This window comes from Thunnus maccoyii, chromosome 15, assembly GCF_910596095.1.
Source record: "Thunnus maccoyii chromosome 15, fThuMac1.1, whole genome shotgun sequence".
NCBI classification, from domain to species: domain Eukaryota; kingdom Metazoa; phylum Chordata; class Actinopteri; order Scombriformes; family Scombridae; genus Thunnus; species Thunnus maccoyii.
The window spans coordinates 5,820,410-5,843,174 of NC_056547.1; the positions used below are offsets into that span (position 1 = coordinate 5,820,410).

The 22,765-nt window shown below is 40.7% G+C and overlaps 1 protein-coding gene across 2 annotated transcripts; it reads right to left on the reverse strand.

Annotated features, from left to right (window-relative positions):
* LOC121913780 lies at nucleotides 1–17,383 on the reverse strand. Of its 2 annotated transcripts, none has more exons than XM_042436583.1 (5): nucleotides 17,326–17,383; nucleotides 7,964–8,130; nucleotides 2,657–2,752; nucleotides 2,358–2,525; nucleotides 1–1,104 (listed from the first exon to the last, which is right to left on the reverse strand). In XM_042436583.1, exons 1-5 carry the CDS (start codon nucleotides 17,330–17,332, stop codon nucleotides 934–936), a joined length of 609 nt encoding a protein of 202 aa, XP_042292517.1. In that variant the 5' UTR covers nucleotides 17,333–17,383; the 3' UTR covers nucleotides 1–933. The 2 variants fall into 2 exon arrangements, with proteins under 2 accessions (XP_042292517.1, XP_042292516.1); XM_042436582.1 differs by lacking the exon at nucleotides 17,326–17,383 and adding an exon at nucleotides 8,414–8,474.
* Between the last annotated feature and the right edge of the window lie 5,382 nt (nucleotides 17,384–22,765).

Genomic DNA, 22,765 nt, shown 5'->3' on the forward strand with positions numbered 1-22,765 from the left:
CTGAGACGCCTGCATCTGTCATACATAATACAAAAAGCTCATAAATAGTACCTAAATACATTTAGAAAAACAAAACAAAACAATAACAGTAGAAAAATATTTTTTTTTTTTCCACGTTTTCTCATCCCTAGCTCATGAGTAGATCAATACTATGAAGCACTGTGAATGTAAACAATCTCAAAGAGAGTAAAGGTTGCTGGTAAGCACAGTGCATCAGTACAACACATTTTTTTTTTTTTTAAAAACCTACACGTAAAATGCAACATATACACATTTTCATGTGATAAACTAACAACTGTTAAAGGGGACATATAATGATTTTTGGGGATTTTCTGTTATTTTTAAACTGTTATAATGTTAGAGGTCTATGTTGAACATGGTCAAAGTTCCAAAACTTGAGGTGAACATATGTAAATGTGCATATGCTCCCTGCAAGTCAAACGCTCCATTTTCAAAGTTACCTCTACATCCTCCTTTAACTGACATCAGATCAGTCACGCATGCTCACAGACAGCCACTCGTTAGCTGGATTGGTGCTCAAACATGTACAACAAAGGCTGAACTGAGGGGCTGCATACATATAAATAATAGATAAATAAGGAGTTTTTTGAACTGTAAATCATGTAAAGATGTTCCAGTAGAGCCCCAGAATATAAATATAGAATTGAAAATGTGCATCACCCTTAAGATGACAGCCTACACCAGTGTAAACAGCGCACTACAATGCCCATAATGCATTAGAGATGTTGTAACTCAACATCTCTCTGATATCATGGCGAAACAGTTACAACTCTGCAATAATATGTCAGATCAGAACCTGTTGCATCCTTGATATCAATGTCTGCATGTGTAAGAAATGTGTCAAACTCACCTAAGTTAACGGCGGTTTTATAGTAAGACATTAGCGGTGGCTTATCTGCTAAAGGTGGGGGCTTAATGTTTAGGGCAGTGGGAGTTTTTGTGAAGATACCGTAACATTCTTTTTGACCAGCGACAGAAGACCGTTAACCGTTCAGAGATCTCAACGGAGAACTTGAGCACATCAAAAGCTGTGGAGACGACAGGGAGGGAGAGAGACGGCGGCTGAGGCACCTCCTGATTGATCTAAAGACAGAGAGAAAACAGTTTGGTTTTAATGGGATGATTCTCAACTGAACAAAAGGAATTACCACAACAGAGTTGAGTAATAACACTTAAAATAAAGCCTTATACTTGCAGAGAAAAGGTAAAGAAGAGAATATTGATAAGAGAAAAGCATGAGAAGAAAGGCTAAGAGGTTGAAAATGAACCACAGTTGTGTTATGCATTCACACCATTTTATCACATTTAATTTAGATGAAGCTGTACTATGTTCTTATAACCAAACGCACCTCCCCAGTTTTGAGAAACAGATGGTATTATAAAAGACTGGGGAAAGGATTTAGGTATAGAGATACTGGGGGATATTTGGGACGAGGTATTGGCATTGTTTTTCAAACAATGGTGTGTTTGGCAACCACTACTTTTGCACTTGGAAGGGAAGAATGAGATGGACTGTGTATATTAGATGACACCATGGGGAATAAGGCTTTGTACTAGTGGTTTTGAGGGGTGGTGTTATGAGTCTGTTGTACTTGTCCCCAGTTTAAGTTTTGTACTGTGTATGTATGCACGTTGGTTGTTATATATGCACGAAAGAAACTGAACCAAATTACGCTGAACCAAAGTAAATGTCATGTTCTAAAATGGAGAATGAAAAACAAATAACATGATGGTGCAACATATACTGTGACTGGAGGACGACTGTTACCTTTTACTGATTAGTAGTGATTAGCAAATGACTTTAATTCCTAGACTGTCATCATTTTAAGCTGCTAACAAATAAGTTTAAACGTCTAAACTGTAATTTCAACTGTAATGTTTGTTCAAAATATCTGTGTTTATTATTGACAACAGACGCCCTATCAAATTGCTTTTTAAAAATGCTTTAATACATTTTTCCTTCCATCTCGGTAAATATCTTATTAAATCTGTTTTTAACTACACATTTACATATAAATATTTAATATGAACTTTTAATATGAATGTTTCTGTTTCCAATCTGGTAAAAGTTATTTTTTGGTTTCATTATGGGTCTATTACCATTTTCAAGCATTTCAGTTTATGCTAAATTCCCATTTTATCATATGTTTTAATTTATTTTAATTTGTTATCATTTATCACATTTGTTATCACATTTAATTTCCTTTCTTATATGTATTATTGATTTATGTTCCAATTATCTTTATTTGTAATTCTACATTTTCTATTTTGATTTTAATTCTGGCTGGAATTGTCCTCCATATAACCCAACCAATAAGCGATACTGGTCCTCTCACCTGGCGGAGAAATGTGCTGGTGAGGGTGGACAGATGCAGGAGGTGAGTGATGGTGCCATCAACTGACTGGGAGGACAAACTGACATTTTCTTTGGCTGTTTTCAACCAATCAACATGCAGTTTGAAGGACTGAGTGTACACATACAGCTGGGAGAGAGACTCATTCATCTGTGGGAACATTAAATAGACACAGTTTGACAGACTTTCAGACAGACTTTGACTTACAAAATGTTTCTATAGTAACCAAATGTTGTGAAAAAAAAAATCAAAAATGAATGATTTGATTCCAGAAACATTACCTTCACTGAGTTGAAATCTGCAGCGGTTTGTTGCATGTGAGGAAGACTGACCAATCTGTTTTCCATACCGATTAAGTTTATGAGTTCATCATCTGTCTGTTGGGAATATAATCAGAGGTGAAGAAAAATGTCAGAGGACGTTCCATCTTAAATCAGTATTTCTGATGAATAAACAGACTTCTTCAAGTAAGATGGACCCTTCCCAGCCTGTCCTCTAAGTGTTTGTGTTTGTATGGAGGACTAATCATGACTAACAAAACTAAATGCATACATAAGTATATAATTAAATGTTTATGTATAAATATATGTATTGTTAGGCCTAACATACAAATAACCAAAAACCATGAAGAAAATCTTTGTTGAGTATTCACTTCAAGTTACTGAGTGATTGTATTAGAGCTGCAGTTAGTTAATTGACTGTAAATTGAGCACCAACTATTTTCATAATCAATTAATTCAGTGTCACATCTTGCCTGGACTTTGGGTGTTTTTTCTGGTCTTATGTTGTGTTCTGTGGGGTCTCCTGGTTTTGCATGTCTGTTTAGTCCCTCAGTTCATAGGGTTTTCTTGTATGATTTGGGTGGTGGGTTTTAGAGGATTGAATCATTAGTTTGTTGGGTTGTGTGCTTGGGTTTGTGTTTGTGGTTGGTTTTGGATGGGTTAGTATAGATGGCATTGAGTTTGTTTTCTGGGGTCCGTTTCACAAAGCAGGTTCAACAAACTCTGAGTCTAATCCTGAACTCTGAGTTGATCTACTCTGAGATAAGAAACTCTAAGTTTCCGGTTCCAGAACAGCTGATTTGAGTCAGTTTAATCAACTCGGAGTAGTTTCACCTGGAGTTAAGCGCGTGCACCACAACTATAAAAAGCCAGCATCAATTGAGCCCCGATTCAACGAGTCACCATGGCAACGGGGAAGAGGAGGGCTGCGTTTTTCGCCCCACTAGGGCTAGAAATCTTAATTCGCTCATACGGCGAGTTTGAGCATGTTTTCAGAAAGAAGTGCAACACAAAAAGTAAAACCTCGATAATAATCTCATGGGGGAACCTCATTTTGATCATGTTTTACATTGTAAAGTAAATATTAAGTGGCTGTTTGACTGAGCAGCTGTTTTATCCCCAACATAATGCTGGTTTCACACACATAAATGTCTTCTCATCTACATCATGTTCTGTTAAATAATTAAGCCTATTTAAACTAACACAACTACTCAGCCAACAGAAAGAAGGCAGATGCCCGTAAAACGGGTGGTGGTCCAGCACCGCCACCTCTAACGGAGGCAGAGGAGCTGGCCATAAGCCAGACTATAGGAAGGCCAGTGGCTGGCTCCGACATTGTACAAAAAACTTCCGTTTGCAAAGAAACGCAGCGCAACACACAGTAGCTATCTGCTGGGATGTAAGAGCATGACTACGATTGGTAATGTTGCAAATGTAAGGACGGATTAGGTTGTGTATGTAGATGATGGTCTGTGACGTGAAACGGTATCTCTCAAAGAGATAATTGTCTGGAAATGCTAGAGCATCTATGCCGCGGTCTGATAACCATCTCTCAACGAATATTTAATTCTCTGCGCAGTAATTCTGCACCTTCATCCACGGGATCGTTATCAAAAGGACATGCCATGTTAGTGAAAAAGTCGCCACTTACTGTGCCTAATGGACTTCTAATATACTGACTCTGATTTTTTTAATGATTTTTTTAAATGATAGACGGCAGAACTAGGCTACGCCAAAACTCGCCTGCTGACTGAATGTATAAGGAAATCAAATGGAGTGTGTGGCTCTGAAAGAGGGCGGAGACTGAGAGAAACTCGAGGTTCATTGAGAAAAACCTGGTCCCGACCAGGTTAGGTTCATAGAGTCTGTTACTACGGTAACTGACCGAGAGCTTAAGTTACCCCTCTCTCTGAAACAGGCTAGAGTTATCCCTCTTTCTCTGGTTTGAGTTACCTCCCTTTTTGAAACGGAAAACTCAGAGTTTCCCTCATTTCAGGGTTAACAAACGGACCCCTGGGTTTTTGTTCTTGTTCTTTTTGTTTTGTTTCCCTTGTGTGTTCATGTGCTCCTCCACACCTGCCCTGCATTTGGACTCGTTAGCCCTGCCCTGCTGTCTTCCCCACACCTGCCCTGTGTTAGCCTCGTCAGCCCTGCCCCGCTCCCTGTGTGTCCTCAGCCAATCAGCTCCCTGTATGTTCATTCCCCTCTCGAGTTCTCCACCCATCTCCCCACCTGCACCTCATCTCCTTGTTAGTTCAGTTTCTTTAAGTTCGGGTTTTCTGTTCAGTCTTTGTTGGATCGTTTTGTGTTGTTCCTTCTGCTAGTTGTGTTCAGCCCTGTTTACCTGTCCGTGACCGTCCACAATTAAAAGAGTTTTTTCATCATATCTGCATTCCGGCCTCTGCGTTTGGGTCCACTCCTGCTTCCCCGAGTACTGACAGAACGATCCAACCAGTAATGGACCCAGCAGAGACAAACTGTTTTCAAGGAACCCGTCTGGCTGATCGAGGTCCCCCCAGTGCCAGACGGGTTCCTTGAAAACAGTTTGTCTCTGCTGGGTCCATTACTGGTTGGATCGTTCTGTCAGTACTCGGGGAAGCAGGAGTGGACCCAAACGCAGAGGCCGGAATGCAGATATGATGAAAAAACTCTTTTAGTGCTGGTGGTGGTGCTGGTGGCAGTGCTGGTGGTTGGCAAGCTTGGAGGCTTGCCAACCACCAGCACTGCCATTCGGCTTCCACTCCGGACATTCCAGCTCAAATGACTTTGCTGAAGTACTTTTATTATCAGGCATCTAAGACTGCTAGCAAGGAGCCAGCTAGCCAGCAGCCTGCCACTCCTGAGCCAGCACCAACCCAAAACCCCTACCTGGGCACCCCCTTGGCTCAACCAGAGGTCCGGTCGTCAACGCAGATGACCACACCGTTCCTTGGGTCACCTTGCCACCTGGCCTGTCCTCTCCAGCGCCTCAGAGGGGCCCCGCCTTCGCCTTCCCCGCCGGCCCGCAGCCCGGCCCCCAGAGGGGCCCCGCCTTCGCCTTCCCCGCCGGCCCGCAGCCCGGCCCCCAGAGGGGCCCCGCCTTCGCCTTCCCCGCCGGCCCGCAGCCCGGCCCCCAGAGGGGCCCCGCCTTCGCCTTCCCCGCCGGCCCGCAGCCCGGCCCCCAGAGGGTTTCTGCCTTCGCTGCCAGCCTGCAGCCCAACCACCAGAGAAGCTCTTCACATCCGGCCGCCCTCCAGAGCATCTTCTGCCATCTGTTCTGCACCCCGGTTGCCCTCCCGAGCGACTTCACCTGTCTGTCTTGCCTCCAGGCCGTCCCCCTGAACTTTATGGCTCTGCCTCTGTCCAGCCCCCTGCCCGGCCTCCTGAAGGGTCCCGCCTTCGCCGCCGGCCCCCTGCCCGGCCTCCTGAAGGGTCTCACCTTCATTGCCGGCCTCCTGAAGGGTTTCTGCCTTCGCTGCCAGCCTGCAGCCCAACCACCAGAGGGTTTCTGCCTTCGCTGCCAGCCTGCAGCCCAACCACCAGAGGGTTTCTGCCTTCGCTGCCAGCCTGCAGCCCAACCACCAGAGGGTTTCTGCCTTCGCTGCCAGCCTGCAGCCCAACCACCAGAGGGTTTCTGCCTTCGCTGCCAGCCTGCAGCCCAACCACCAGAGAAGCTCTTCACATCCGGCCGCCCTCCAGAGCATCTTCTGCCATCTGTTCTGCACCCCGGTTGCCCTCCCGAGCGACTTCACCTGTCTGTCTTGCCTCCAGGCCGTCCCCCTGAACTTTATGGCTCTGCCTCTGTCCAGCTCCCTGGCCGTCCACCTGGACTCTTATGCTCTGCCCCTGTCTGGCCTCAGACTTTCCACCTGAGTGCCATCTCCCTGGCTCCCAGTGTCCTGGCCATCTGCCTGTGCACCATCTTCCTGGTTCCCCATGTCCTGGCCCTTCCTGAGCACGACCTCCTTTGCTCCCTGCATGCTGGCTACCTACCCCTGCGCCACTTCCCTAGCTACCTGCTCTTTCATGGCCTATGGACTGTCAGTTTTGGCCTCCTCCTCCCCCCGTCTTGCGTCGGCCGTCCATCCTGTGTCCCTTGGTGGTGTTTGTGGGACGTCTGGGATCCGTCCCTTCTGGGGGGGGGGGGGGGTTCTGTCACATCTTGCCTGGACTTTGGGTGTTTTTTTGGTCTTATGTTGTGTTCTGTGGGGTCTCCTGGTTTTGCACATCTGTTTAGTCCCTCAGTTCATAGGGTTTTCTTGTATGATTTGGGTGGTGGGTTTTAGAGGATTGAATCATTAGTTTGTTGGGTTGTGTGCTTGGGTTTGTGTTTGTGGTTGGTTTTGGATGGGTTAGTATAGATGGCATTGAGTTTGTTTTCTGGGTTTTTGTTCTGTTTCCCTTGTGTGTTCATGTGCTCCTCCACACCTGCCCTGCATTTGGACTCGTTAGCCCTGCCCTGCTGTCTTCCCCACACCTGCCCTGTGTTAGCCTCGTCAGCCCTGCCCCGCTCCCTGTGTGTCCTCAGCCAATCAGCTCCCTGTATGTTCATTCCCCTCTCGAGTTCTCCACCCATCTCCCCACCTGCACCTCATCTCCTTGTTAGTTCAGTTTCTTTAAGTTCGGGTTTTCTGTTCAGTCTTTGTTGGATCGTTTTGTGTTGTTCCTTCTGCTAGTTGTGTTCAGCCCTGTTTACCTGTCCGCGACCGTCCACAATTAAAAGAGTTTTTTCATCATATCTGCATTCCGGCCTCTGCGTTTGGGTCCACTCCTGCTTCCCCGAGTACTGACATTCAGGAGTCATTTTTTAAGAAAAAGGTCCAATTTATCTGATTCCAGCATCTCAAATGTGAATATATTCTGGTCTCTTTAGTCTTCTATGACAGTAAATTAAATATATTTGGGTTGTTGGCTGTTAGTTTGGATCAAAGAAGACATCTGATGATGTCACTTTGTCTTTGAACATTTTTCACCATTTTTGGACATTTTATGGACCAAACAAGTAATCGATAAATTGAGAAAATAATCAATCAATAATCAATTGATGATTTTAAATTTTAGTTGCAGCTCCATATATACAACATAAGATGTAATCTAGGCTACTTTCAAAAGACTTATTTCTACTCAACAAAAACAGTGTAAAGATTAGCTGTTAAGCTTTTGGTTACTGTATAATTGTACAGATTTAAGATATTTCATGATGCATTTATGGATATAAGGTTGATTTGCTCAAATCAATGTATAGCATTCCATCATACAACATTAAAAGTGACTCAACTGTTTCCAAGTAAAGCTTTTAAATTAAAGGAGAGTGCAGAGAAATCTTACCAAGTCATGGAGCTTTTTTGATAAGTTCGTCAGTCTGTCCACCTGATGGATCATTTGTGAAAACGTATTGCAGATGGAGACACTCTGGGTGGGACGAGATGATGAATGCACAAACAGCTCAGCCAAAAGCAGAAGGTGGAGAAGACAAGGGGTGAAGTCAGGAATTGCTGCAAAGGTAAGAAAAAGATAAAAAAAAAAAAAATTAACTTGCAGCATTTCTGTATGTGTTTGTCTTTTCTGTAATTGCAGTTGTCAAAGTGTTTTCACCATGCATCAAGCTCTCATTGCTATGGTAGTTGTGAGGTCTTTGACCATTACACGGTGTCTAAGCAGAAAGCGTTTTTCAGTCTTTTGTCTCACACGTCTGAAGCGCATCTTTCCACTTTTATCAAAGTAAACACATTGATTGTGTGTTAGACTCTGAGAGCTGCCAAAATGTAGGTGACCTACACTTAATACTGCCTGAATGCATCCTGTGTAGACACGCATACGGAGGACTGAAGCTGCTAACATGCTGCTTACACACTCCTTTGTAGATAAATGTTATTGGTAATCAATCTACCTAATGAAAAAAAAGAAGTTTGCCAGTTCTTCAACTTTTAGCACCAAGTCAACATTATTTATAAAAGAATGATGAGTAACATTGAGCTGCACACACAGCTGCTACTGAGCTAAGAGTAAAATAACTCAGATTCTGTCTTCTTCATGAATCAGCTGCATCAGAAAATGCTGCATAGAAACATATTTTTGCTTCCGACCAAAATCGTGACCACATGGGTGTCGCACAGCTGCATTCATCATCATTGTCTATATCTGCCAAGGCAGAAAGAAAACCTTTAGGGCTGCAACTAACGAAAAATAGTGAAAAAATTGCATTCACAATGTCTAAGAGGCCACAGTGATGTCTTCAGTTTGCTTATTTTATTTGACTAACAGTCCAAAACCTTAAGATATTCAATTCACTGTCATATATGACAAAGAAAAACAGTAAATTGTCACATATGAGAGTCTGGAACCAGAAATTTTAAGGCATTTTTGCTTGAAAAATAACTGAAATGATGATTTGGTTATCAAAAGAGTTGCAGATTAATTTTCTGAAGATGGGTCATTGCAGGTCTAGAAATCTTACACCATTTACTTGACATATTACTATGAATTAAGGTGCCTTCCTAAGGAGAATTAACACAGACAACAGCAAACATAACAATGGGATCAAACAAAAAACAATCAAACAAAAAAACACAACTAGATTTGTATTTGAGAAATGGCAGAAATTCATCCAAAGCCCAGCAGCTCGCACTGTAAACTTGTTTTAAAGATGCAGCGGAACATATGTTCTTTAACACCACTGCGCACACTGTTTTTTAGCATCTCTATCAGTTCATTCTGGCATCAGATATAAATAGTATTCTGCGATCCCAACATGAACAGTCATTCGAAAAATCTGATAAGAGCAGCAGCTCAGATTTGAGATTGACAGTTTGTGGTGTGAACGACGTCTCAGACACCAAAATAGGTCAGAGACTAGACTAGCACACTGAGTGGTTGAATGTGTGTGTAGGTGGAGGAAATAGACAGAACGATTTCTAAAAAGTGTGATATCTTGTATTTCGGGGAAACATATTCAGAAGGTCAGTTCACATTTTTAACATAGTTATCACAATTTTCCATCTGAAAACCAACAGGGAGTTTTTTCGTTTATGAGATTAGTTCCAAGCTAAAAACAGCTGATGTTTACATTTTCTTGACAAGATACATCTTGTGGTCCTGTGAAAAATAACTGTCTCTGTTGAGAGATGGATAATGCATTACGTTCTTAAACGGCTTCACACTCTCTTGGTGAGGAGATCAGGGTGGACGGATGTATTAAAGGATAATTCTGCTCTGTTTCTACAACTCGGGTCTTTCTGTATTCTCGTAGGTTTGGCCACTGCTCCTACGTGTCATAACATTATACAGAGTACCAACCTTATTACAGAGGTATGGGCATGCGGTGAAAAGAAGTGACAGTGAGTCGAGACACACGAACACTCAGGTGATCATACAGGTTTTAAACAAACCCTCAGGTTAGCCAAACTTATTTGGATGAGATTACGAAAGCCAAACTGTCCACTGTAAAGATCCATCAGAGTTTACAAACCAACTTAATGATTCAACTTTGACCTTTATGATTATAACCAACATTTCAGGGGCGTTCACTCTTAGTTTTACCCCTAAATAAAGTGGTTTATAGAAGCTAAACTGTCGGCTTGTTTACAACAGGCATGTCTGATTGTCTTCAGACGTCCCCAAATGTTAGCAATTACTTTCGGCGAGTACAATGTGATCAAAAATGAGGACAATGAGGGTTAAAACAACAAGAAAAAATAAAATTATTATACTTGGGAGAGATTCCCACATGGGGTTGTATATAAATCTTAGAGGTTGCACGATGATTAAAAAGCAAGGGGAGGTTAAAATAAATTTCCGACACAAAGTTCTTCACAATTATCGTTATTGAGTTTGTCCTAATGTTTGGACTTAATTAAATTACTTAAACAAGGAAAAATGTCACTCTTTAGTTAAACTGGTCATAACTGGTAGATGTACGCAGTTAGTGATGAAGAGAAGTTGCTTTAATTTAAAGGATAGTTTCACAATTTTTCAAGTCTGTCTTAAAACAATAGTCAGGTGTTTATATGAGCAGGGTGTGTCCACAGTCATTTTGTGCAAAAATGTATTTAAAAGTCGATGTGAAGCTTATATGAGGCTTCAGCAGTCTAAGTTGGTCACATATCTGTTACATTTACAGTCTTTTTAGCATCAAATTCCCTCTTTGTGTTTCCTCGGACAGTTGAGTTGGAAGAAAAGTAACAAAAAGTTAAGCTAAAAAGACTGTAACGTTGAAAGATATCTACTTGATTTGACTCATTTGGACGCTGAAGCTTCATATTAACTTCAGATAAGCCTTTAAATACATTTTTGCTCCCATCACTTACACTGTAAGTGCATTATGAATGGATCTTCTAATGGCCAGTAGGAACAGGAGGAATGATCACAACAAGAAAAATGTCAATGTTCATTTGGGCTCCTCATTATTGCTTTAAGACAGAATAAAGACAAATATTGTGAACCAGTCCTTTAAGGAGTCACCAACCAAAATAGCTGGGAACCACTGCTTTGAGTCAAGTGCGGAACTGTCCCAGACAGAGAAATGAAATTTGCTCATTTTTGCCCCTTGTGGCTATTTGGCGGGGGAGAAACACCCCCTACGACCACAGTTCTCACCAACCGTCGAGTACCAGTGGGTGTTTTTCCACCCTTCAGCCTGAGCAGTAATGAGGCAAAGAAGACGTTGCACTTGAAAACTTTCTTGGAAAAGCAACACAAAGGTGAGATTTATGATTCATCAGAGGTGTTTTCAAAACAGTACTTTTCGGTTTTACAAGAGAAAGCACTGTAAGGGGAGAGGACTAAGTGCTTGGTTTGGCAAATATACGTCTGGTTAACCACCCCATCTCCCGGAGCTTTTCGATGGGAGATTCCTAAACGGGGCTACGCTGCTTCAAGGGCCTGGCTTTGATACCGTAGACCTCTCAACAGTCAATATTTCCCTTTACCACAAAGCCCATCTATTCACACTGGTTTAATTAGACAAAATACAACTGGTGTGGGTTTCTTCTATAAAAGAGATACAAGATTTTTGGTCTCTGGGGTTGAATACTTGTGTTGTTGTGCTGTTCTTGCTAGTTTATACCCTGTTTTGAGTGCTACACACTAAAGAATGACTCTGAATCTGACAGGCACCGACTAACAATATATTTTGCTGTTGAACTATAAAGACTTGTTGATTATTTTGGCGTATGAGCTGTGTGAGCAGCTTTCATACAGTAAATGAATGGCGCTCTATGTCTGATTGCCTCACCCTGTGTTTAAGTGCAGGGAGAAAAATCACCCAGCTGTCATCTGTTTGTCTTTTCGTCCTGAACTGTTTCAATCAATCTGAAAATGAATAATTCCCCTTCAATGCTTTGTTGATTGTTTCGTCTTGGCCTCTTGAGCTTTCTTCTCAACTGCTTAATCAATGATGATCTCTATTCAAGGACAAAAAAAACACTCTAATCAAGATTAGCTCTTGTCTGTAAATCTATCCGCTGCTCTTTGCAACTTCAAAAAAACCCATAACCCAGAGCAACAAAGACGTGAACTGTCTGTTAGTGTTAGATCAGGGATAAGGAATGAGAGGTATGCTGTGGGATTTTTTTTCTCCCAGCCTGCTCTGGGCCTCCTGTTGGAAAAGGAGAGGGGAGCTGGCGCAGCGGTCTGAGTCAGATTAATCTCTGTGTGGTGACATCATCGGGCAGACGCCTCAGGCTGCACTCTTTAGAGGGAAAACATGCACTTTGTCATGAGAGTCTGACACAGTGCACTTTAAACACTTTTACTACCACTCACACACCTACAGCAGTGAGTCTGCTTTATGGCTCTTCACGATCAAAGGTCACAACGAGGAAAATCCCGACCACGAAGGGAAAAAAAGCAAACTTTGTAATTGCTTGCAGTCGTGGCTCTTTGACTTAAAATGAACAATTTAATGTTACTAACTATACATCATCTTCATTAACATTAATTATTGAGTATAGAATTAATTCTGCTTTCATGTAACCTTCCAATGTTTCTATTTTCCCTCCTCTTTGTACATTTATTAGCTGTTTTGTTGACATAGTCACGCCTTGAAAATGGCTAAAGAAGATTTGTAATTTATATATGATTGATATACTTTGTTTTACTGTCACATTTATATTTCTTATCATGAGCTTGTCAGTCTTCTGTAAAGCACTTTGAATTGCACTAAACTGTACGAAAACTGCATTTATTATTATTAATATATTATTTCATTATATATTATTAATTATTTATATCTAAGAAAGGTGTCACAATGGATTCGTGCAGACCTAGTGTTAAAAAAAACAACTTACAGTATCTTTTCAAATAAACAGCAGCAGAATCGAATCAGTGTTATAAGCAGAATTTATGCGAATTTTTGATGAAAATGGCATCTCATGGTCTTAAAATCTTAAGAAAAAGTTAGTAAGTGGACCTTAAGTTAAGATTATTCAGACACATACATCATACATCAGCCACTAGATCCAAGAAAGCTATATAAGAACAAGCATGGTCGCATGATTTAAGGACTGTTTAAGGAAAAAATATTCCTTGAGATAAATAAAGAACTTTTATTTTGCATATGAATTAGTTCACGTTTTTTGGACATTTAAAATATTCAGAGAGAAGAGGCACGAAGCAAATTGCATTTGAGTGCCGTAAATGCTTTAATTACAATATATTTTAATTGTGTTATTTTACCTTACTGTTTTTTTTATAGAAATAGAAAGAAATTAGGTGTACTTCTGAGACTTTCAGAGGGTCACAGCTACCCAAAAGTTGACCTGTGATGGATGAAAAGCTCTTTCTTTGTGTGTCAGAGTTCCTAGAACTGTATATCATAAAATCATACCACGTTTTTGACAGGAAGACAGTTGCTTCTCAGAATTTCTGCAGTAAGTCAGGCTACCATATTTGTAGGCGGATAGTAAACTGCGTGACATAAACATAACGTATATTTTCCACCTTGCAGGTAGCACAGCTTATATATATATATATATATATCATACCACACATCAGCATGTCTACATAACATGCATCTAGGCCCTTTTGTCCACGTGCACATTACTGAGAGTCCTCTGTCATTCCTGTTTTTGTTTTAAAATCTCTGTCGAGGCTTTTTTTTTCCCCTCAGTCATTCATTTCATTCACTTGTTTATTCCTGTCCAAGGTCACATGGCAGCTGCAGCCTGGTAAAGTAAACAGGATACATGAACAGCTGATTAAAAATCATGTCTACTTCTTATTCTAGGACTTGGAATATGGGTTGTCTGAAAAAAATATTCCTCCTATACAGCGGAAAATAAATATTGTATGATATGTGTCTCACTGTGAGTCACACAGTCATTCCCAGCCAAAAATGACAGAGTCTAGTCTGTCTGAAAACATTTTTAGTGCAGACAGCTGTGCAGAGCTCAGGTGAGGTGATGTAAGATAACATCTGGAAGTGAAACCTTTCACTTCTGCACTCTGCGTGAAAAACTGTGGTTGAACTGCAGCTGTAAGAGAGTTTCCGCCTCCAAAGTGGAGCAATACTTAAACTCATAAACACTCATAATCCCATTAGAGCCCTAAATGACAACAAACAGATGTTTGCTTCATAATAACTTTCAGTCAGCTAAGGATGCAAACAAGACATTTGGAATAAGCTCTTATGGCTGTTGGAAAATTACTGAAGAAGACATCAGCAAAGTATAAAAACATCCCCCAGCACTGTAGTGTACAGTCACTTATCTGGCAGAGCAAACCGCTACAACAGCATAACAGCTCATATTAAAATTGCCTAAGAAGCAGAATGAATCGGCCGACTTTGATGTATTTAGCAGGTCGTTTCATCAGCACATGCTCACTCACACACGCAAAACATCATCACACACTCACTTCCACAGCTTCCGTTCTAGTTCATGTCCCTTTTTTGCTGAGTCAGACGCTGCACAGAAACATTGGAGTTTCCTGTGTTTTTTTGTCTGACACGGTGAATGCCTCGAGAACTTCCGATGAACTTCTAAACAGAGGTGAGCGGTTGTCTGCCAGGAATTTAGTTGCCCCGTCCGTGCCCTGACAACTTCCTCCGAAACCAACCAAACCAACCAACAAACCTTTAACTTTCAAGGAACTGGTAAACCACAAGTATACTGTAAAATGTTTGGCTTTTAAGCATGGTATTTCAGAAAGCAGCGAACCATATTTAATAGGCTTTTAAGTGCAATGTGAAGACTTGCTTCTTAAGCTGAGAAAAATATGAAATCTATGAAATCATTATCATATATAACAGCTCAAATAGCTTACAATGACAAACCCACAAAGAATAATTGCCTCTGTACCTCTGTAGTTCCCCTCAGCTCTACAGAATTGTTAGCTTCTTTTAGTAGCAAGCAACCACTTTCTGCAAACAGACAAAGTTAGCTGCAATAGCTGGTAAACACAGTGGAGCATTTAGCAGCTTAAGAGACAGACATTTCCCCTCAGAGTTAGAGGAGATCAAAAAAAAATGCTAAAAAGAGAGTGAATATTGAGTTATTTTATGTCAAAATGGTGTTTACAGTGTGTTACAGTGTCTCCAAGTAGCCAAAGTTGGAGTTTTTCTGTTCTGTTTGCTCCTTTGGGCAGAAAACCAGGAGAGTTTTTTTTTTTCACTTGGCAGCAACGAGAGAGAAGACATCTGTGAATCCTCAGATGATCAGGATCATGTTTAGGCATGTTGGAAAGTGGCGCAATTGTATATAATTTCAGTAACTCTGCTTTTAAATTACATTACAGTCACATGGAAATGCAGAAGCCAGCCTGCACTGTCATGAAAACTCTCTTTGTTTGTGTGTTCAAAGATTAGTGAAAGTTTTTAACGCAGTAAATGACCAGATGGACGTTTGCTTTTCTGCAAATGTGCACTTGTGCATGTTGCAATTTCCTGTCTCCTTATATATTATCAACAGGCTTGACACGGACAGTGTGACATCACTCAAGGAAGTGAACGTGCTGGCATCATTCACTGGAATCTGGTTAATGTGTCAGGTGTTTTTTTTCCTCTATTACAAGAACTGAATACTATTCATTAGTGTACTACTCTGAGCCTATAGTCTTTACATTGACATGACATCACACACAAAAATATAGCTTCTCTAGGAGAAAATTTTACAAATGTTAAACCGTCATGGCTTAAAAAATCTAAATCAAACAATTTTTGCACTTCAAGATGTACTGTCAATAGTTTTGGGGATGTGTCTTGTATCATCGGAGTGAATTTTTTTTTTGTTGCAGTACTGCAGTTGACCACTGGGACACACTGGCAACATATCTGACTCACTGTACCTTATTGATTAATCAGTCTCTTCATACATCTATCATCTAGCCCTGGACAGTGAGTGTGCAGCAAATTACATTACAGTAAGTGCCCTAATGATGTGTAATAATGACATCACTGTCTGCCCACCAGACTAAGTGTGTTTCACCTCTCAAACAAACACACATGTGATATTTCACATACTGGCTTAATACTTGTCGACTGACCATCTTTGATTTGATAATGCAAAAAAAAAATTAAGACGTACAGATACAGTATGTTATGTATGACTTAAGTCAGACTACAAGATAGTAGCCTGATCATTTCCCAACCCGCCAGACATGAGGCGTTAGGAATTAAAATGTAATGAAGATCACATGACCCAGCCTCTAGGATGCCTGACAGAATTTCTATCACCTTCTCTCGCCAAGTTTGGCAACCTCTATGAGGTGTTCGTGACGTTGACCAATTGGAGAATAGAGCACAACTGTAAACATGGCAGCCTATCACGGTTGGGTCAGAAGCATTACTCAACACCCGTGGGTGTGACGTTACACATATGTGCAGTATGCTGCCTACCTTCAAAGCCGAGCGAGCATGAATGGTTCCTGGTTCACTTTCATTCATTAAACTGTGCATACGTACACAAACATTTGCTGACGGTGCTGTCAGATGACACCGATGTATGTCACACATGCTGTAAAAGACAGCAAGCTACGATTGGTTGGAGCTCACCATATATAGTGATCTGCCATGACATGACAACAGTTTATGACTCTATGATTGCCTCTATGATTGCCTCTATGATTACCTCTATGATTACCTCATCATCTCAAAGATTAAAATATTGCGTTGTAATCTGATCCCAACAGGATACTGCTGGCATAAACCCACGCAGTATATACATGATTATATACTCAAATTTAAATTCAGTGTGAGAATATTACAACAACAAAGCTGAAATACTGTAACATGTGACTCAATATACAAGAAAATACATTTTAACATTGACAATAAAAGATGATGCTGGACAAAATCATACTCATGACAAGTTCAGACTAGTTGGTGAAATCCCTAACACACACACACACACACACACACACACACACACACACACACACACACATACAGAACCAGCCAATCACAGTCCAACCTGACACCAAACAGCGCGTTGTTTTGAAATTCAAATGCAACTCTATGACGGTTGAACACTTAAAGTTGAAACTAACAACGTCTGCCAGCCACCAATGTCATATAATTACTCATTCATTCATTCACTCACTCACAAACTCTCTCTCTCTCACACTCAGTCAGGTTGAAAGACCACGTGTAGTAAAGTACCCCTCCTCCACGCGCACACACACATACACACACACACACACACAAACACTGTTAAACATCTTTACTCCGGCTGTAAAAGTACCATAAACAAACTTACATTTCATCTTTCTGCTGCCGCTGTAGTAAACAAACCTCCAAAACCCTTCTGAGTCCAGTGTGTGTACTGTGTGTGTGTTTGTGTGTGTGTGTGGACAAATGTAAAAGTTCCCTTTTATAGCATAGAGTATGACACATCACCTGAGTCATCAGCCATCGTCGCCATTCAAGCATCAACGCCCACGCTGGACAACCCCCCCCCTAACCCCCCCCCAGACTGAGAAAAAGGCTTCAAATTTCTTTGTTTGCTGAGATGATTCTGAATCAAGTAAATCATAATCAAAAATTTTTTAAAAAGTAAAATAAAATTACCAAATTGAGCAATTCGGTTCTCTCTCTCCCTCCTCCTTCTCTCTGTAGCCTTAAGTAAAAGCCTCACTTTCTTCTTTTGTTCAGCCAAATTAAATTTTGAAATATAAAACTCTCTCTGTCTTTTGTTCACACATAAATAAAATGAAAACTCTTCCTCTGAGGAGGAAAGTGGCAACACGGAGAAAAGACATTTCATTCAGATTATGAATAGAGTTTTGGACAACACCCTCTTATATAGTCTTCTCTCTTCTTCCTTGTTGAGTTTTTTTTTTGTGCATATTTGCTATAAAAGAAATTTAAAAAACAAAGATGTTGAAACCGGGGGGGAAAAATGTGTGAATGAAGCGACAGCAGCACAGTCCATTAATAATAAATGTATGACAGATGATAAAGTAAAGTAAACAAAGACCGTTTCTCCTCCTCCTCCTCCTCCGACGACTAGACGGTTAAGAGCAAACACTGAATATGCTCTTGACCCCCAGCTGCCCCACCAGTTACAGGTCTGTGGTTATACTGGGCATCTCTCAGCATGGCTTCCTGCCAGAACTGAAAGTTGATGAAACAGACTTGGAAAACAAACTATAACTCAAGAAAAAAATTTTCACACTTCCACTTTTCGCCCCTTTTATTGCATGTTTGCACTTGTGGAATTTCTATAGTTTGAAAGAACAGAGACTTTTACATCTCATTACAATATAATAGTTATAACTTCCTGGCTGGACGATTTCCTTGCTAAAGTAACAGCATAAACAGTCATAGTTGTTTACTGGAAATTAAGGGGACATTCTGCAGAGTTTAGACTTTACTCTTCAAAGGATTTTCTCTGTAATGCATCTTCAGCATTGTGTCATTTCCACTCCATGAAAGTCATCTCTGTAGCACAAAAACTTTCTGTTTCTATCATGTATCCATGGATGTAATAGATTTAAATAAAATGGTTCTTGTTGTGTTTAAGGTTGCTTGTTTAAGCTCAATTTGTCATGTCAACAGTCTTAAATGTTTAAAGCATTTCAAAAGAGATTTTTATGATGAAATGTTACCATATTTCCCTCCAATTTCTTTGTCCGCTTTTACGTCAATGTGTAATTTCCTGCCTCTCCCAGGATGCTGTGCATTGACATCATTTTTGCATTTCAGCATTTTTGCTGGGTTTCACATTACAGTTTTTGATGTATTTGGGCTTAAAAAACATCTTATTGTCTTATCTAAACATCTTATCTTATTATAGGCTTTTTAGAATGTATTTTTATTTTTAATTTTGCAGCATGTCCACTAGGGGTGTGCCTGAATACAATACGTTATTCGGCAAAGCACAAATAGTGAGTTGTTTTTTTTTTAAAGAATGTTTGTTTCGTATAAATATTTTAAAAACTATTTATATTCCGGAAGAAAAAAAAAGCCATGTCAAATACCAGCGCACAGGTCGGTTACATCACTATCTCAGTCTCTCTCCTCTGCTCCTCTGTGACACATCAGTAGGTCTCAACGAGGGTGGTCACATCCACCTGCTACATGATGCACATTTCCTAATGTGGACATCACTCCTGGAGTTGGGGGTGTTCCCTCAGAGATAAAGCTGAGATACTGACACACGCAAAGTGCTCCCAAGGGACTCTCCATAACCTGTTGTTCCTCTTCTCCTTTCCACAAAGTTAGGTTGTAAAAAATAGGCAATAAATGAAAAGTGCAAAGCGATAATCGCCTTTGAAGTTCTTCCCTACATGTTACACGCTGTGCTGTCTCTGTGCTATGGGTGTATAAATAGGTAGAGGTCTGTCTGCAATGAGGCGATGAGTAAAGTTTTTTCCTAGTAGTCAGCGCAGTCGTCTATGATCTTGGAAATTCCAGTTCGAGACCCGGTGTGGGGACCTCCTTCGGAAGGGAGTTTATTCATGAAAAAGTTCATATTAAAAGCATAATAAAAACATAAACAGGATTTTTAAGCCTCTTTCCACTTTTATTTGAATACAAATACAAAAACAAATCATTTTGCTGCCTCAACAAATACAGATACAAATACAAATACTGGACTCTCTGCACATCCCTAATGTCCACTGTAGTGGACCACAGGACCATTTCAGTGGAATGGAATGGAATTATCCATCTGCTGTAAAAACATAATTAATTATATTTTGTTACCATGAATATCAAAATAGTGGCTAATTACTGGAACTGAATAAAACATACGTGCTACTCCTCGGCCACAGAGGACAATGTCTTTCCTGCTTATCCCTGTCTGCTCATCTGAGCCTCTTGCATCGTCTTCCTCTTCTTCCTCACCATCTTCTTCTTCTATCCCAGGTTCAAACTCATCCTCATCTCTCTCATCATCTGACAGCTCCAAATCTGAATCTCCCTCAACTACCCGCTAAAGAATCCTCTCAGCTTCAACAAAAGGTGATCGTGCCTTTGAAGTATTGGCTCCAACACTGGGGAACTCTCTTCCTTTAGACATGTAGAAGCTTTTAAAAAGCAACTGAAGACCCATCTTTTCAAATTGACTCTTGTCTCACCTTAAGACATCTAGTGATTGTTCTTTTGTGTATGTTTTTGGGGGGTACCCTAGGGCAGGTTGGTTACAGTGGACGTAACAGTCCACAGTCCACTAAATTTCCCAATTTGGACATCACTCCCATAATTGGGAGATAAAGCTGAGCTATTGACACGTGCAAAGTGCTTACAAGAGACTCTCCATAACTTGTTGTTCCCCTTCTGTTTTCCACAAAGTTAGGTTGTAAAAAATAGGTAATAAATGAAAAGTGCAAAGCAATAATCGCCTTTGAAGTTCTTCTCTACACATTACACACTGTGTTATGGGTACATAAATAGGTTTTTATTCATCAGGTCTTGGTGTCCACTATAACTGACATTCATAAAGGGCTATTATTTCATAAAACAAATACTCTTAAACTGCTCGCAAAACTAAATATATAATTCCTGACAAGTTCATACACAAGAACATATATGATTACCATAGTAAAAAAACAATAGATAAACAATATTTGATTTACCTCTCCTCTTTCCATAAAATGTGCCTGCTGCTATGTCGTGTGCTATGTTTTGGATGAAAAGGAAGAGGAAGCTCCCAGCATCCTAGCCAATCACATGATATATCACTAGAAAGCCCAGGATGTTCTCTTTACAATACAGTAAGGATTGATAGCGTAGCTCAAAAGAGTAAAAGGAGATGCGTGTGAGTGAAATGTCCAGTACAGAGGACACAAGTCAATGGGCCGGGTCTCCGGAGGATGATTCGTAAATGTGCGTAAAAACCACTAAGCAGTTACAACGATGTCTATTTGCCGTTTGGTGCTGAGCAGGTAGTGTATGGTGGGAAAACGACGCTATAAGAGCGCTGAAAGTGATTAACCAGGTGTTTTGAGTTGTTGTTATTGCAGATTTGTTGTGCATAAGTGGAAATTTTAGGAGACCTCTCCCCAAGATTCTCCCCAGTAAGTCATTACTTACTCACTCAGTGTCAGCTCAAAACGCAGTAAATGGATCATCAGTTACCTTACTCACTTCAATTATTGAACAGTGGTTTGGCTTCTGTTAAAGCTGCACCCTCAGTCGGTGAAAACTGCATCAGAGGAATGACGTAGCAGAGTTTCCAAGAAGCTACTAGTTTCCTGCTTCTTATGAAATGTTTTTGATAGTGATACCTCCTCCCACCAGGATATGTAATACTTGACGCATGAGAGCTACGTCCTGAAATCAAATCATCAAATATACTACCTCATCCAGTTTTTTATTCATTTGTTTTTTATGTATATGTCCCTGTCATCAGACTGGTGGCGTCTGGCATCAAATGCTGAACTGCTGAACTTTGTGTCAGTGAAAGTTTCTTCAGAAATGATGCATGGAAACAAAGGAAACCACGTCATAACGGTCTCTTGCCCTTCTTTTGTCATCAAAGATAATGCCATATGGGGTAATGACTGCGCCGTGTGTGTGTGAGTGTTAGGAGGGGTTGAGGGGGGCTTGTCCTCAATAGTCGTTTTCACTGTCAAGCCCACTTGTGTCATCATTTCCCCAACCACCCACGTTCCGGATATCTCCAACTTTTTATCCCCCCCCTCCTCTCCACCATCCCCTTAGCTCTCTCTCTCTCTATTTTCTGGCCTCTGTTGAGCAGAGGAATGTGAGGAATGCATCAGTGAATGGCTGAGCGGGGGAGGTAGCATGCAAATGACTGACAAATGCAGTTTTTGCTCATTGAATCTGATATGACCACAAAGAAAGTTTGAAAGCCTTGCTGAAGGTGTTTATTATTTTCATTACTGATGACAACAGAGCATAGTCAGAAAAAAAAAAGTCCAAACATGCAATTTTGCAAGCCAGCAACTGCTCTAAAGATCTTTCACACAGATTGACTGTCTTGGAGGATCAAACTTTCTGCCGCTTGGTTTCTACCTCACAGACTAAACTGCCACCAATTTAACCATCACATTAGGCAGGAATTCAGCATGGCAGCCAGGCAACAGCCAGATCTCTCTATAGACAATAACTGAAGCATGAAATCAAAGCAAAGGCTGAAGTAACTGGCGTGTCAGTGCTTCCTGTGGAATTTTTTTTTTGAGGATGCGGGGTGGTCTGTCTGAGACCCCGTCATGCCTCTGATCTCATCTAACGTTCTTTGGATAGTTATCCAAAGAACGTAGTAGTTACTTTTTCTGATTCATTATTTTTTTTCACACGAATTTGTGTCTATTTTTTACCATAATAACTCAAAACATAACATGTTCCGCTCATGTCTCATCTCTTTTCTTCTTGTTTAAGGAGTTTTTATGTTTCCTGGACGTCACATCTGGTGATAAATGTCAAAAATAGCTACAAACTTTCTGCTTCAGATGCCAGGAGAAACATGCGGCAGTCTCTGAATGCTGCTCGGAAGTCCATCAGGTGTTTTGTAATGCCGCTGCTGACTGTTGGCCTGGAAAGACTCATTTCTTGGACTTGGAGGAGCAAAAATATAGATGCCAAAAAAGTGGAAGCTTATAAATGATGAAATGTAACAAATTACATTAGAAATGACTTACCGTTTCCAACATCAACACCAAAAGTCTGTGAAATTTAGAACTGTTTTTCTCTCAAACATTTTTGCAAGTTTGAGATCAAAGTTCATGTCT

What these genes read in the sequence shown, in the direction of transcription:
- LOC121913780 (XM_042436582.1), bottom strand. Translation starts at nt 8,435, where the DNA reads ATGCATTCAGGCAGTATTAAGT. An exon ending in CAAAAAAGCTCCATGACTTG is followed by an intron (nt 2,753 to 7,963) that starts GTAAGATTTCTC and finishes TATTCCCAACAG; the next exon opens with ACAGATGATGAACTCATAAA. An exon ending in CCAGCACATTTCTCCGCCAG is followed by an intron (nt 1,105 to 2,357) that starts GTGAGAGGACCA and finishes CTCTGTCTTTAG; the next exon opens with ATCAATCAGGAGGTGCCTCA.